This window comes from Neolamprologus brichardi, chromosome 11, assembly GCF_056152115.1.
Source record: "Neolamprologus brichardi isolate AB-2024 chromosome 11, ASM5615211v1, whole genome shotgun sequence".
NCBI classification, from domain to species: domain Eukaryota; kingdom Metazoa; phylum Chordata; class Actinopteri; order Cichliformes; family Cichlidae; genus Neolamprologus; species Neolamprologus brichardi.
Window position 1 is genome coordinate 15132501 of NC_142114.1, and position 14969 is coordinate 15147469.

A 14969-nucleotide genomic window follows, 5' to 3' on the forward strand; every position below is an offset into this window, starting at 1 on the left:
TGAGGGCAATCTTAGCTAGTCTGAATTTCATACACAGTAAATAACCACCAGTAGAGGATCAGACTGTACTGGCTGCTTAAATCTTTTACAGTTTTTAAAACGAAGAACTCAAAACTTGCAGTTTAGAGCTATGCACAAACATATAGGTGAAAAAGAAAAAAAAACAAACAACCAAAACTTTACAAAAAATAAAATAAAATATGAATTTAAAATTAAAAAAAGTTCTTAAATAGATGGCAGTCAGCCTCCAACAAGTCAACATCTATTATCCATTCAAATATGGCAAAAAATTTTACAAATTTGTAATAATACAAATGTAAATAAAAGAAGATGTGAATTTAAATATTTTGAGAAATGTAAACATTTTAAGCATATCATGTTTGTGTTCCTCATCAGTGCCTTTGATGGCAGATTGTTAAGTTTCCCTGCATCTTATCACAAGCTGTGAGTCAAGAGAAAAGTGTGAAACAGGCAGAGGAAAAGTGTAATGTGATGCATCCTTGGGCAATGAGGCATCTAACTTATTTATTAATGACATTAAATCTAATGTCATTAATAAATAAGAGGCAACATTGCGGCACAGTGGTTACAGCTGTCCCCACAGGTTAACAGAACTCACCTGCCTCACATAAAGCAGGTTCTGGGCTTAAACCCTTTTGTGGTTTCTTTGCTCTTTTCTACTCAGTTGATCACTCAAAGCACTTTCTTACTGCAAGTCTCACTCACCCAATCGCACACATCTATGCCTAAGCACTTTCTCACGTTCACTCATACTCCAACTGATTCACCGCGGCAACTCGAGGATACTTTATCATTTACAATTTGAACTGGTTTTCTGATTGGTAGACAGCCGACTCTACCACCTAAGGCCTGATTTAGACTTCTGTGTTAGGGCTGTTCGATATAACGATATATATCAAATGACGATATAAAAATGTCTATCGTTTCATTTTACGCTATGGTTTGTTTCGTGGTGTCGCAAAATAAACTGTTTACGGCAATATTTTTTCACCGTTTTGATGGTCACTATCACTATAGTGGCTATATTAATTTCTTAAAGTTCTCTCTTTCTCTTATATTTAATAAAACCACACTACGGATGGACAAGCGCCTGTTTTTATGCGTTGTGGTTAGCAACAACGACGGTAACACCATCGCGTGTCCGCTTGTTTATGTACCACATAAACCTTTCACAATAAAGCTCAAGATCCTGTTGAGACTTTTCAAAATAAACTGAATCACGAGAAAGAGCAGATTATTTACGGATGAGAAGTAAAAAAAGAGACGCCATGTGCTAAAAAATAAATAAGCAGTGTCAGCTGCTTTTTCTCTGCTGGCCTGCTCTTTGTTGTGGTCAGATTTCTCTGGGCAAACAGATTTGTCCCTCTAGACTTTTTTGTACATTCTCACATGTCCATTTTGATAGTTTCCAGTAATTTGCTGATATTTGTGAGTCCTTACAGTGATGCTAGGGTTATTATTCCTAATAAACAGGCAATGATTGTTAAATTCAAAAACTGTAGCAAAAAAGTAGCCATAAATGCACAAAAGGTAATAACGGTACTAAACAGGCCAATCACAGCAGCTGCAGGCTGCATCAAACTGGCGTGTAGTTACATTTCTAGCAAGATGTACGTCAGGTTACGCCGTAAGGTTTCAGATGGGTTTGCAGTTATGGCGTAAATTTCCAACTGAAGCATAAGCCACAGTCTCCCTGGGTACTCCAGCTTCCTCCCAGAGTCCAGAGAAAATCGACTGTAGGCATAAATTTCAATAGTTGTCTGCCCTTCTGTGTCAGCTGATCAACAGGCTGCTGACCGGTCCAGGATGCACACTGGTTGTCTTTACACTGGTTGCCTGTCCCTTTTAAAATGATAGAACCTATCAGACCTTCTACACCTATACACTCCACAAAGGTCTCTCAGATAAACTGACAAGTCACTTCTTGCTGTCCCCATGTCGAGACTGAAACACTTGAAATGTTCAAATCACTTTTAACAATACACCTTTTTTCCAAGGCTTTTTAGGAGTAGTACCAGAGTCAGCTTTTAGTCAGTTTTAGGTCACTCTTAATCTTTTTATTTTGTTAATTTTATTCCTTGTATATTTTATTGTCTGTTTTACTCATGTTTTATATTTAATATATACTGATTTATTTTTATCTTCCTTTTTTCACTTATGTATTTATTTTATTGTTATTTATATATACTTCTTTGTCTGCTTAATGTATGTTTTTTTTAACTGTTATCTCTGTTTTTTATTACTGGAAAGCACTTTGGTCAACTATGTTGTTTTTAAAGTGCTCAATAAATAAAGTTCGATTGGACTGGATTGGATGTACCCCACTTCTCGCCCCATGACAGCTACGTATTAATAAAAACACCAAAGATAAAAAGAATGCCAAGAATGAACTTTCTTACCTTTTGAGATCAATTTTCTTTTTATGTCTGGGTGTATCCCGGCTCCCATAGGGAAAGTTTTTAATGAAGTGCTGCTTAAAATCTCCAAGGTATTCTTTACGGAACCACGCATCCTAAAGAAAACAAAAATATCTGTGAGGTTGATCAAACATTTACATTAAAATAAAATGAAAAAACAAAACAAAAGACATGCAAGTCACATCTCACCAGTGCATCCTGGTTCTCCCGCTGTGGGGCCAGTTTTCTCAGCAACTGCAGAATAGACAAGACCTGGAACATTACTGACATGGCATCTGGAGTGAGCAGGTGGGCTCCCTCTGTGTTATTCCACGGGCTGTCATTGGTGCTGGCCTCGACCCACACTTCCAGCAGGAGAGGCACAAGAGTAGCTGCAAACTTTTGAACAGTCTCAGCTGAGTCTAGACCCTCACTTACTGTAGCTCCTGGATCCTGCTCAGGTCTGCACAGTGAAATAATTAAAAAGAAACAAATGAAAAAACAAAACAAAAAAGCTTAAACTGAACTATTTCTGGACAGCTACTAAAGTCAGAGATTTCATACCTAAGTTTAAAGGTGGAGTGTGGAGTTGGTTTGGCCCCAGAATGTTCATAAATCTTAACTCCAACCTTGCTGTACGTTAGCTCTTCCCAGTTGAGATGAAGAGGTGTAAATCGACCCTCTCCACTAGAACCAAAAACTCTTTCAGTTGGGACAGACATATCACTTTCCTCCGTTGGTCTTTCCTCAACAACTGCCTGGAGAAAGCGCCCAAGCCTGAGATACAAGTACAACAAACAGGAAGATAGGCATTCAGAGTTATTAACTTAGATTTTTCCTGATTGTGTTTACATGCAGCTTCCATACCTGAGAAGAACAGAGAGCCGCCACTGCTGGCTCGTCACAGCCCTGTTAGGGTTGATGGACAGTGCCCAGGTCCAAGCCTTGGAGTCTGAAGCTTTTTTGGCTCCTCCGCTGTTCTGTCTGTGAGAGATCATCTCTAGGAAGTTAGTGAGGAGAACTGCAGGCCGTGCGGCTAGCAGAGCAGGGTAGTGCTCTAGGAACACGTCGAGGACATTTATGGCATCCTCCTGGATTCCTGTCTCGATATGCGTCATAGCACAAGACAAATGAGCACTGAGGAGGGGGAAAAACGGAGCCACGCGTTCTGCAGGCACACACTGTGCAATGTACCTGTAAGCAAGTTAAAACAAGTTTGTTTACTTTAGACACATTTAAACAAAGAAAAAAATGTGTTTGTTGTATTTTTGACATGCTTGTCTAACCTGAGCACACGTGCAGCTGCCACACGAACATTGTGATCCTTATCTGTTAAAACAGCTGCCACTTCTGAAAGCAAGCGTGAAAGATGCTGCTCTAACAAAGAGGGACTGATGGACAGCAACTCTTTCAAACCTAACAAGGCACTGTGTTTCACATTCGCGTTGTAATGGTGCAGCTGAGACAGGAGGTCCTGTGGAAGGAGGGAATAAAATGAGAAATTTGTTTCTGTTGTTCTTCTTTGTTTGGCTGCTCCCTTTAAGGGTCACCACAGTGGATCATATGCCTCCTCACAGTAAATGTCTCCAAGCCATAGATCACAGCACTCTTGCAGCTTTCCTTCAGTCAAATATCCCCCAAGACTCATCTCCGTCCACTGCATGCACTCTTTTCTTCACATCTCATGTACACTGTCTGTTGCTTTGCATGTCTGACGCCAGGTATTTAAACTCATCCACCTTCACAACCTCTAATCCTTGCATCTACGCCTTTCCACCTGTCTCACTCTCATTCACACACATCTATTCTGTCTTGCTTCTACTGACTTCCATTCCTCTTCCATCCGCAACATATTTCTACTTGCTCTCTACTCTCACTACGGAAGAAGACAAACTTGTTATATTCAATGAAACAAGCCTATAGCATGTTTTTTTTAACTTGCTAAAATCTGAAAAGATCTCAGATCTTACATTAATACCGAGCTGTTTGTGTGTTGTGGGTCCACTCGTGTCTCTCTTTAGCTGCTCAGACAGATAGATCCCCTTGGACCGAAAGTTGGTGTTGGTGGCGTTATCAGCTCTGGGCTTCTTCTTTCCCACTTTTAGCTTCACTTTCTGGAAGTCATCCTGCCTCTTCTTCTTTTTGGCCTTCATCTCTGCAGTCTAGACTGCTGTCAGTGTAATGACACATGAAGATAGGGGGAAGTGAATTAATGCACTAATTTTAATGACACATGGTAAATCGAACACGTATCAATAATAACATAATTTGTGTCAGGACCGTTAACATTGTTATTTTTACTCTCAATAGTTCATTTCGATACTCAGCAGCACAGCTAGCTTGCTCTGCTAACTTACCTATCATTTCCCTGCAACAGTTTTTAGCGGTAGTAGTTAATTGTACTCACCACAATAAAAATGTCTGCAGTCTAAAGTCGGAAATTTACACAACATAAAGCATCCATTAAAAATGTGTCCACTCGGCTAACGACTAAACATACACACACATATACAAAGAAAATGATCTTTATTCGGTCTCGTGTGGCTACATTGGGTCCTTTGATTATGTGTGTGTACACGGTCACAAAGACTGCGCGTTAGATGTGTGCAGTTCAGCTGCTGCTCCTGCGGGGCTTATAATAAATGAAACCACCAAACTGGGGCAAAGTGCGAGTTTATAGCTGCTCGAGAGTCATCATGTGCGTAAACTTGAAATAAAATGAAAAACACAAGCCTTCTTTTCTTAGGTAATTCACTATTTCTCTTCAATTTTGCTCCTGGACGCCAATGCGGTGTACAAAATAAACGCACCAATAAAAGCTGCCCTCGAAGATGCCTTGGAACAATTAACTTAATAGTTTATAATAAAATTGAAAGCACAAATAAATGATAATAATTGTCATTTTGTTTCCTCTAAGAGAATAGATTAGGTCTTTCTGTGAAGCGCTGACACAAAATAGCGCTACAACGTGTTTTGGTTTTGGTTTTGTTTTTGTTTTTTTTAAACCGGCGAGTTCATCAGACTACAATCTTCTCCCGAAACTCGGTTTGCATTGTATTCTCCTTTCACCTTGAGCTAGGAGGAACTCGCGGTTTGCACTTAATTATCTCGTGTAAGTTTGATAATATAATACACTTGATTACGTTATGTAGATAGCTATCATATGTGTCGTTTGCGGTCGCTAAGATGTGTCTTACAGGCACATTTTCATTTCAAATAATTTATGTAAATTAAGGCTCTGCTTGTGGCCCTCCCACAGCTAACAGCGCTAACATTCGATCATTAAAGAAACGAGACGTCTTTAAATCTTTTTTTTTTTTTTTTTTTTTTTTTAAACTACGACGCATTGAAGTTTGTTTGGGCGATACTGCAGAAAATTGTGTTTCTGATGATAATATTTAACAAAAAGACAACACTTTTGTGACTCCCTGTTTCGTTGTTGTTCCTGCATTCAAAAGATAATTATGAGCAAAATAGATATGAATTACTTAAATACAAATATAAGATAATTAAGATGAGGATTTAACGACAGGTTTAAAACTGAGTTTTCAATATTACAAGATTTTTTTTTTAAAAAAGATGGCCCTTTCTTCTTTTGTATTTGTATTACTTAGATTTATTTCCGCCCATGCTGCTACCTTTTCACTAGTACTGCTGCTGTTCTGTTTCGTTGATAAAGTTATTAAAATACTGAAAAAATAAATCTAAGATCGTTTAAAAAGTATTGTCTGTAGTAACAATACTGCCCTTTGTTTTGAATGGCTAGTCCTCGAAAGCACATGTAGATGGGGTGTAGCACGTTTCCCAAAACAAATTTAAAAGCTAATCACCTGGATGGATCAGAAAGTCGCAACTTAGAGAAAATGTTATACATTTATAAATTCTCCTTTTTGCTTTTTGCAATCAGATAAACATTATCAAACTCTAAAATATAGTATAGATTTGCATATTTTAAAAGACGTTACATATCTTACAACATATAGTGTGATCCGAGGACGAGTGATTAACACATCAAGATTTGAGTATTCACCCTTGTGAAGTCCCCGTGATCTTATCACAGTACTAATGCAGCCACCATATTACGTGGTGGCTGTAGCTCAGGAGGGTAGGAGATCATCTACTCAGAAGGTTGATGGTTCAATCCTTGGCTGCTCCATTCTGCATGCTAGATGAGATGGTGAATCCCAAGTTGCTCTCAGACGCGTTCATTTGAGTTTGAATGTGTGTGTATGTTGGACAGAAAGCAGGCGTAGAAAAAAGTGCTGAATGGGTGAATGAGGCATGTTGTGTAAAAGAGCTTTGAGTGCTCGCGTACAGTATTTATACTATTGTGATTGTCAGTATGTTTTATCCAACAAAATGAAGTTATCTCACTTCATTAAATTTTTACTGAGATTGTATAAACATACAACACCGTCACTAAAACCTGCTATAAGTATTGCTATTCATTTAGTCAATTATTACTTATTACATACAATTTGTTTATAACACAGCAGTTAACGGTGGTAAATTGTTGGAAATCGTGAAAATCGTGTATCTGCCTAAACATGGGCACAAATTCACATTTAACTATTACATTTACACTCAGCAACCTTTTTTTTTCAACAAGAATATAAGCAGACTACAACCAGCTGGCAGTCAGTTATGTCGAGTCCCCTCGAATTGTGCTCATTGACAAAGACTCATTCAGAGTGATGGGCAACATGTTGCCAATCTGTCTGCATTTATAAATTAAATGGTAATTATTTGTAAAGCTTCAGCAATTTCTCTGAGAGTAATTACCGTCAGTCCAAATAAGAGTGTGACTGTTTGCAGAAAGGTTTCCTTCTATCAGACCTGTGCAGTCATCTTGTGGTCAAAAGTGGTTGTAGGTGTGCAACTCTGGGCAGGCATCTAGTCACCACAACTTGCAGAATGTGAAAATATTTAATACATCGACCATGCAGCGTTAAAGTTTTAGTTGTGTGGTTGTTTTTTAGTAGCTGCAGTCAGGTTGCTCTATATTTTTACTCTTGACTGAGCTAGGGATGCACCGATACCACTTTTTTGGAAACGAGTACGAGTACTTGCATTTCAGTACTCGCCGATACCGATGCCGAGTACTTAATAAAAACATTATTTAAATTTACAGGTAACAGCTTTAGTCCTATAATTTAACAAAAAACCCCAACAACAACAAGGGACTAGTTTGGAATTAAGAACATTTATTTAAAATGAAAAGCATGCTGTATGCAACATATTACAGAATAAATAATTATGGAAAAAAAATTTAAACAGTGACAGTGCAACTCAAGTATTGTTTTCAGTTTATTGTAAACTCTGCCGCTTTGGACAACACAAGGGGCATTAATAAACAAATTTGCCATTCAGTGCACAATATTTGAATAAACTAACAACATCCACCAACATAGAACTGTGGCAGTCAGTGCAACTGAGGTAGGTATTAACATCAAGTCTAAGATGACTCACTTAATGGAGAGAAAAAGTGAGTGGCAGGGTTTTTTTTTTTAAGAAAAGTAGCTTTTCTGCATTATCAGCAGTCAGACTATTTCTGTTTTCATCTATAATGTGTGACACTGAGCTAAAAAGCCTTTCACTTTCCACACTGCTACATGGGGCTGAGAGGTATTTACTCTTTTGTTTCTCTGTTTAGAAGTCTCACTAGCACAGTCACAGCTGGGATGACATCAGAGGGTAGTGCGTCGTAGCTGCTCACTTTTTTAGTTAGTTCCTCAAAGGGGGCGAGGATGGCAACAGTCGTCTCCATAAGAGCCCATTGGTGAGCGGTGAGATAGTCAGGGAGTTCATGCTCGGACACGCCCAGCACTCGCTTTTGCTCAATGAGGGACTGGAGCATGTAATACGTGCTGTTCCAGCGCGTCTGTACGTCCTGCTGCAGTCTCTTTATTGGCTGGTTGAGCTGTCCCTGAATGTCCTCGAGGCGGGAGTAGGCTAAGGTGGAATGTTTAAAATGCCCAACTATTTTCCGCCCCACTGCTATAGCATCAACTATGCTCCTCTGTGATAATAAGCATGGGTAAATAAGCGTGGGTAAACTCTTTGTACTCGTTGTCGTGTTGGGATTTTAGGTGCTTGATTAAATTACTTGTGTTAAATGCGCTACCTTTTGAGCCTCCTCTGGACAATTTCGCTGAGCACAATTTGCAGTCCGCCTTTGTTTTCGCGTCTTCGTTCACTTTGAAATAGTTCCACACGGCTGACTTGTCTCACCTGCCCTTCTCTCAGCTCTGAGCTGCAGCCGGGGCCTGGGGGCGGGCACTCGGCGCCTGCGATTAACCCCTTACATGCCGCTCAAACATAGACAGGTCTCAGACCGTGGTATCGGTCCCCGGTATCGGGGGACTTTTAACGAGTACTTTAGAAAATGTGGTATCGAGGCCAATACCCGATACCGGTATCGGTGCATCCCTAGACTGAGCCATTACCTTGATCTGAATTAGGAGGTACTACTCTTCAGTTATGGAAAACCTATACCATGAAGCCCCTTGGGCAATGTTTTCATGCTGATGTCAATGCCACAGGAGGTTTGGAGCTCTGCGGTTACTGAGTCAGCAGAGCACTGGTGGCTTTTACACACTATCCATCTCAGCAATACTGCTCTGTAACTTTACATGGTCACCGATTGTGGAATATCTATTAGGGAAGAAATTTCACAAACGGACTTTTGCAGTGGTGTTATAGTATATTAGGAAATGTTTTTGTCCATATAGTGTATTGTGGACTGAGAAAAACATAATTGTTACAATTGCAGTTAGCTCACAATGCTGCTGATTCCATGTACCAGTTGATTTCCGAGAAATAGTTGGAAGAATTATCATATAACCTTTTAAATTGCTATATGTTGGTCCTCTTTAAAATATTGTTTCTCACATATAAGTGCTTGCATGGGCTTGCTCCAAGTTATTTATCAGATCTCTTACAATCCCATGTCTCATACCTCTATGATCAGCAGCTTTTAGTAAATTAAAATTCCCAGTTCAGAGCTCTACTTTGTTCACCCTATCACTAAGGAAAAGCTCATCCGCTTTTCAGAGAAAGCGCATTTCTGCCACTTGTATCTGGAGTCTTATTCTTTCATCTTTAAAAGAATTAACAATTATAGTGTTAACAAAAAAATCAGACCTAGAGTAACAGATTTGTGGCATTTTTCAACACCGATGTTCCATCTAGTGACAGATGGCTGCATAACAATTTAGCAGCATTGGGCATCACTTAAAATTTTTTATTTAGAACAATTAGATTAAACAATGAGTATGTTTAATGTTGACTAGTGACACAGTGATGATTAGTCAACTGGTTGCACGCATCCCTAGTTTTAACTGTGTAATTAGTTCTAGTATGTGTAATGATTTGATAACCAGCAATAAGACATCATTTGTCTTGTAGTGACAACGCTGAGGAAATGGAGGATGAGAATTCAGGAAACCAGCCTCCACCACAAAGTGGGCCCCCAAATCCAAAGAAGAATCCAAAGGTAAGTATCAGTCCTTGGCTCTACTTCAGTGCCACACGAGCCCAAATGTGCAGTATCAAAAACCTAAAGTAAAAATGTGGGATTTCCTGTAATTTCCCCCCATCCTCCCCAAATTTTGCTGTTGTGGTACCTGATGGAGTGCTGGGTGGCAGCAGCCCTGAACTTGTGGGCTTCCTGCTTGCTCGTGTGCCTTCAGGCCTGCTTCATTTGCAGTCTTGTTACTGAAGACATTATTCACTGGCTCTGGCCTCACATCTGCAGCCTGTCAAACCTGTTGTGGTTTAAAGAATTGTTGTTTTGTTTGTTTGTTTTTAACACTGGTTTTATTCACGTTGGTGTTCCGAATATATTCTAAAGTGAGATAAACTGGCTTCTCTTAAACGGTACCACATGGCAGGCCACTCATTTTTTACTACTGAGCGCTGTCACATTCAAAAGTGGTAGTCACGGATCACTTGCTGATTCAAATCCTCGAGGACTTAAAGTCAATGGTGACATATCCAGTCCAGTTTTTCCCTAAGAGACGTTGTTACATCACTGCTCAATTAAACGGCAGGTAGTAGACACGTCACTGTTCTGTACAACCACTGTGCATGAGGTGAAAAACTCAAAAGTTCATTATTTGCTACAGAAATTACGATCTCCCACCAGTGAACAAAGCTCCACTGGTGAAGTCAGTACTTTACAGCAGAGTACCCTCAGTCCTGGATTTCTATCTCCAAACCACACTCTCGTGGTGTTTATCAGTAACATGCAGTTACTTAAAATGTAAATTAGCTGCAAAACATTAAATCACTGCAGGAATTACAGTGATTATTTACATTTCTGCTTAGATATTTAACTTCAATCATCTAAACTCAGTGTCTTCAATTTTTTGGCTGCTTATGTCTGTCTTATCTCCTTTTGCTTATCTTGAAGAAAGTTGTATGCCTGGAAATATGTTTTCTTTATTAGTAGGTATCCTCAAATGAAGTGGCGTCCACCTCAGCACCTGCCTCTAACGGGAACCACCTCCATATTTCACACAGCTGACATCACTCTTATCCTTGAAGGGGGTGTATGTTTAGTTGTTTCCAAAGGGTTTCTGTTTGTTGTTGTCTGTCAAGCTCAAATTTGGGGCTTTCAAACACATCACACTGACCACAGTGCACGGTGGTAGAAGAGCATGTTCTCTTCTACCAGTTTCATTGTCAGATCGCTAAGGTCTCGACCTCAGCCTCCCTCAGTGCGGCCACTGCGGCAGGTGTAACAACCCAGTTTCTTCCCTGTAGTAACAAGTTGTTGCTGGTCTACATTCTCACTTGGTGAGGATTTAGACACCATTTATACACATTCCTGTGACTGTCACTGCTTAATGCAGGCGTCAAAGAGGATGAGAACGTAATGGTTGTGTGGCGGACCTGGACAAGGAGTTCAGTCCTCTGCTTAGTGTCATCCTGTCACTAATTTCCTGTGTGTCTCTCTCCTTCTCGTGGGTTTATTCCCTCTGCTGACAGAGAAGGCAGCTGCAGCATTCTGCTGATATAGGTAAGTCCTTTTACACACGGTGCCACTTCCAGTGTTGAGAGTTGAAGCTTGAGACCTTGGTTTCCATGCTTCATGTCACGTGTGGTGGCATGTTCACCACTCAGTGAGGCTCACAACCTCAGAGATTTGAGGATGGGGGTGGTGAGTCTTATGTGGTGCAGTCTACTGTTTTGGTCTTTGGAGATCACTGCAAAAGTATTCACGCAAAACATTTCCTGCATAAAGGTTTCCTATTTAGAAGTCCAGTTTTCGGAATGGTTTTTGGAAGTTTTCTAAATAATTTTAATAACAATCCAACCCAGTCTCATTAAGATGTTGCTACACTGAAGAGCAGCACCATTATCCTTAAAAGCGGACGACACATGGCTTATGCTACCATGCATCTGCACTGGTTACTAATTAAGTTTTAATGCACTTGTTTCTTTTTAATACTGCTGAATGCAATATCAATTTTTTTTACCAGTTGCCTGTGTTACACTGGCTTGACTTGCATTCAGCTTTTTTTTCTTAGACATATACTTTGCCTGCTTAGCAGAATTCTTTTGTTTTTAAATTATGTGTTAATTGTATCGTGCGTTTGCAAGAGGACTGCTTTGGTGAATGCAACACAGAAGTTACCGCTCTGCGGCTGCGCACGGTGAGAAGCAGTGCATCACAGGATGTGTTGTTCTGCAGCTCAGTTTGGGCCTAAATGGGGGTTAACTTAGAGCTCCTGTTATTTTTTGTTTGTTTGTTTTTTCTCCCAAGCTCACATGGGAAGTTTGGGTCGATCCATCCATGTAAAATCTGGAATAAATTCCAGTCCATTAAACATTGCAGGTTGTGAAACAGTACAGTATAATTGCAATTAGTTTTTTACTAGTTTGCAGGATATAAGTCTTGTTTTAGTTATAAATTCAGCCTCTACTTAATGCTGACCACTATTATGTTTTCCCAGTTTTCTCCAAAGGATCTTCTATCCATACTGTGCCCTCGCTCAACAAAATCTTGAAGGGTATCACAGACTGTGTGATTGGTAAGCAGCATAGGGATTTTCCTTACATCTATCTACTTTACCTCCTCTCCTTCTTGCATAAAGAAGTGAATAATCAATAATCATTGTGTCTGCAGGCCTTCAGTATGTGTGGGAGTACCGCAGCCCCAGTAAATCTGTCCCTCCACACTACCAGTGCAAACTGTGCGCCATGGCCAGCTTGCAGCATGACATTGTTGACCATGTGAAAGGCTGGAAACACTGCTATAGATACATGGTGAGTGTTGTCTGTTTCAAAGTCTGCACTCGAGGTTGCAGAATCATTTGCACTGTTTTATTCTGCTTTTCACACAGAAAAAGACCCACCCTGACAAGATTACGCATGAGGAGGAAGATGCCGTGAAAGACCCTGCTATCAGAAAATCCATTAAAGAAGCTGCGGCTGAAGTTGAAAAGACGGAGGGGAGGGGACAAATCAAGGTGAGCGGTACACCTGTGATAGTTCAGTTTTTATGTTATGTGTAATGTTGGTCTGCTGAATTGGTGTTTTTGCTCTGGGATTTTTACTTTTCTCTTACTAGACACAAGTTCAAATTCAGTCTCCAAGGTACTGCCAGATAACTTTATCTTTGTTTGGTCCCCATAAAACTTTTACATTGCAGATGGGGCTAAAAGTCTCCCATGTTTACATTCGACGGGTGGGTGCACTTAACAATATGTTGGATTTGATCATTTTTCTGTTCCCGTTGTCACGTTTAGGTGATCCTCAGGGAGCCCTTTGACATTCCTGCTTTTAAAGGACTACGTAAGTTATTCTGCTCTGTTTGCATCCAATGTTTTTAAGTTCTCAAAAACTAAGATCAGCTTCTCAGTTTAAAAAATAAATAACATTTTTTCCTACTTAGCTGGGGTCAAAGCTTAGCTTAGCATTCAACAACACTAAAGGATTTCCATTCTTTCGCATTAGTTGTTAATTTCACACATCCTTCCATCACAGGCTCTGCTATTCCTAAAGCCGGGCCTTCACCAGCTCCAGCAATGGGACAAATGGGGCCACCCTTTGGTGAGTTCTTTGTGATTGACATTAATTTTCTCAATGCGCATGAATATCCCTGTTCTATTAAAATAAAAATATGTGAACTGAAATGTAATAAACCTGTATCTCACAGGTCCCAGGTTCTCTGAATCAAGATTCCCAGGGGAGTTTCATCCTGATTATCCCGTAGATGAATTTGGGGAGTCCGGCTTTGGAGGCTACTCCTCCAGGGAAGACTTTTCTGACTCTGGTATGGATCGGGGAAATTTCATGGATAATATGGGTCGCGGTTCAGGTGGTGGAAGAGACAACTACAGAAGGAGTGGACTGCTGGATGAACGTCCAAACAAAATGTTTTCAGACGAGTACCAGGGCAACCGGATGGGTAGTAGCTTGATGGACAGACCAATGGACAGGCCGGGATTAATGGGGGCAGCTCCAGAATCTAGCAGCCTTCCCCATACTTTGCTCACATACCTGGTAGGTTTCTTACAATAGGTTTAAAGTCAGCATCTTTTTTTTTTTTAATATTCATATTTAGATTCAGAAAGTAATTTTACAAAATGTGTTTTTAGGATACTTTCAGGATAGAGAATGAGAGCGATGCCCAGCTGGTGCTGAAGGTGACGCAGAAACTAACAGATGTGCTGATGGAGTATCGACTCAGGAGTGTTTCAGGGGTAAGGTGTTTTGAGTTGTTGCTTCTTCTTTTTTTTAACAGCATCTAGCCTAGAAATAATTTTGAAACCAAACACTAAAGATCAGCCTTCAAACGTTATTTGGCGAGCTGAGTACTAAAGTTCTAATTTAATTTTAACTGTTTCAGCTGTGTGCACAAGGTTTCCTTTGCTCTGAAAGGATGAGCAAAACCAGATTTACTTTTTCAGATGTTTCACTTGTCCCTCAGGTTAAAACATTTATTTTGTGGCATCTGTTTCCTCCTCAGGGGCCCAACAGCTTATCATTGAGTTCCACAAACTTCTCTTCACCCCCTAGAATGCAAAGCAGTAGCAACCGATTCTCAGGTGGCCTCTCAGGTATACATGCACCTTCTCCCAGACTTTTTATGACAGATCCATGGCTCAAATATCAAGGACTGTTAAATGAAGGACTCCAAAGGAGTGTGTGAGGCATCATTCTTTGCTGTCCACTTATTAATAGTTTGCTTTTTTTCAGGTCCATCCCGGTACAATGACGGTCCGCCCAGATATTACAAATAAGAGCTGCAACAAGTCTGTCTTCTCATCTTTCTGTCCTACATGCACAGGGGTCATTGTCCAGATGTTGATTTCATGTACTTTTGAAAAAAATATATATTTTCATGCACTGGGTTTTCAGTCTTTTGCTGTCCTTGTTTTAATTATGTTTATGTCTTCATAATATGGCAAGATTTATAACTTGGAAGGATTTACATGTCTGCTGTTGTATCCAGCAACTTTACCTGATCATTTTAGTTTTAAGTTTCACAGCGATTAAAAGCTATTAATGGACATAAAGATATGTTTGTGGTTGATTTCATGT

At 40.0% G+C, this 14969-nt stretch overlaps 2 protein-coding genes across 4 annotated transcripts in view; one reads left to right on the plus strand and one right to left on the minus strand.

Moving 5' to 3' along the window:
- tex10 (testis expressed 10) overlaps positions 1-4984 on the minus strand; it is a 16202-nt gene extending 11218 nt beyond the window's left edge. For 2 of the 3 annotated variants that reach the window (XM_087848176.1, XM_087848174.1), the window contains exons 1-7: positions 4825-4984; positions 4388-4587; positions 3704-3891; positions 3285-3611; positions 2982-3194; positions 2628-2880; positions 2421-2533 (exon numbers count right to left, since the gene is read on the minus strand). In XM_087848176.1, the coding sequence (XP_087704302.1) occupies positions 2421-2533; positions 2628-2880; positions 2982-3194; positions 3285-3611; positions 3704-3891; positions 4388-4570 (1277 nt within the window). In that variant the 5' untranslated portion in view covers positions 4571-4587; positions 4825-4984. The remainder of the gene's footprint in view (positions 1-2420; positions 2534-2627; positions 2881-2981; positions 3195-3284; positions 3612-3703; positions 3892-4387; positions 4588-4824) is intronic. The other variant, XM_087848175.1, reaches the window with a different exon arrangement.
- Positions 4985-5446: 462 nt separating this feature from the next.
- si:ch211-197h24.6 (uncharacterized) lies at positions 5447-14944 on the plus strand. Its single transcript, XM_006801318.3, has 12 exons — positions 5447-5529; positions 9825-9912; positions 11409-11439; positions 12377-12454; positions 12550-12689; positions 12767-12892; positions 13172-13217; positions 13410-13475; positions 13582-13928; positions 14024-14128; positions 14395-14485; positions 14625-14944. The coding sequence occupies exons 2-12, from the start codon at positions 9841-9843 to the stop codon at positions 14666-14668; spliced, it is 1146 nt and encodes a 381-aa protein (XP_006801381.2). The 5' UTR covers positions 5447-5529; positions 9825-9840; the 3' UTR covers positions 14669-14944.
- The last annotated feature ends 25 nt before the right edge of the window (positions 14945-14969 follow it).

Bases quoted from the DNA above. Each gene is read 5' to 3' on its own strand.
- si:ch211-197h24.6 (XM_006801318.3), top strand. From the start codon at position 9,841: ATGGAGGATGAGAATTCAGGAAACCAGCCTCCACCACAAAGTGGGCCC. The intron at 12,690-12,766 runs GTGAGTGTTGTC...CTTTTCACACAG, and splicing joins AACACTGCTATAGATACATG to AAAAAGACCCACCCTGACAA. The intron at 12,893-13,171 runs GTGAGCGGTACA...TGTCACGTTTAG, and splicing joins AGGGGAGGGGACAAATCAAG to GTGATCCTCAGGGAGCCCTT.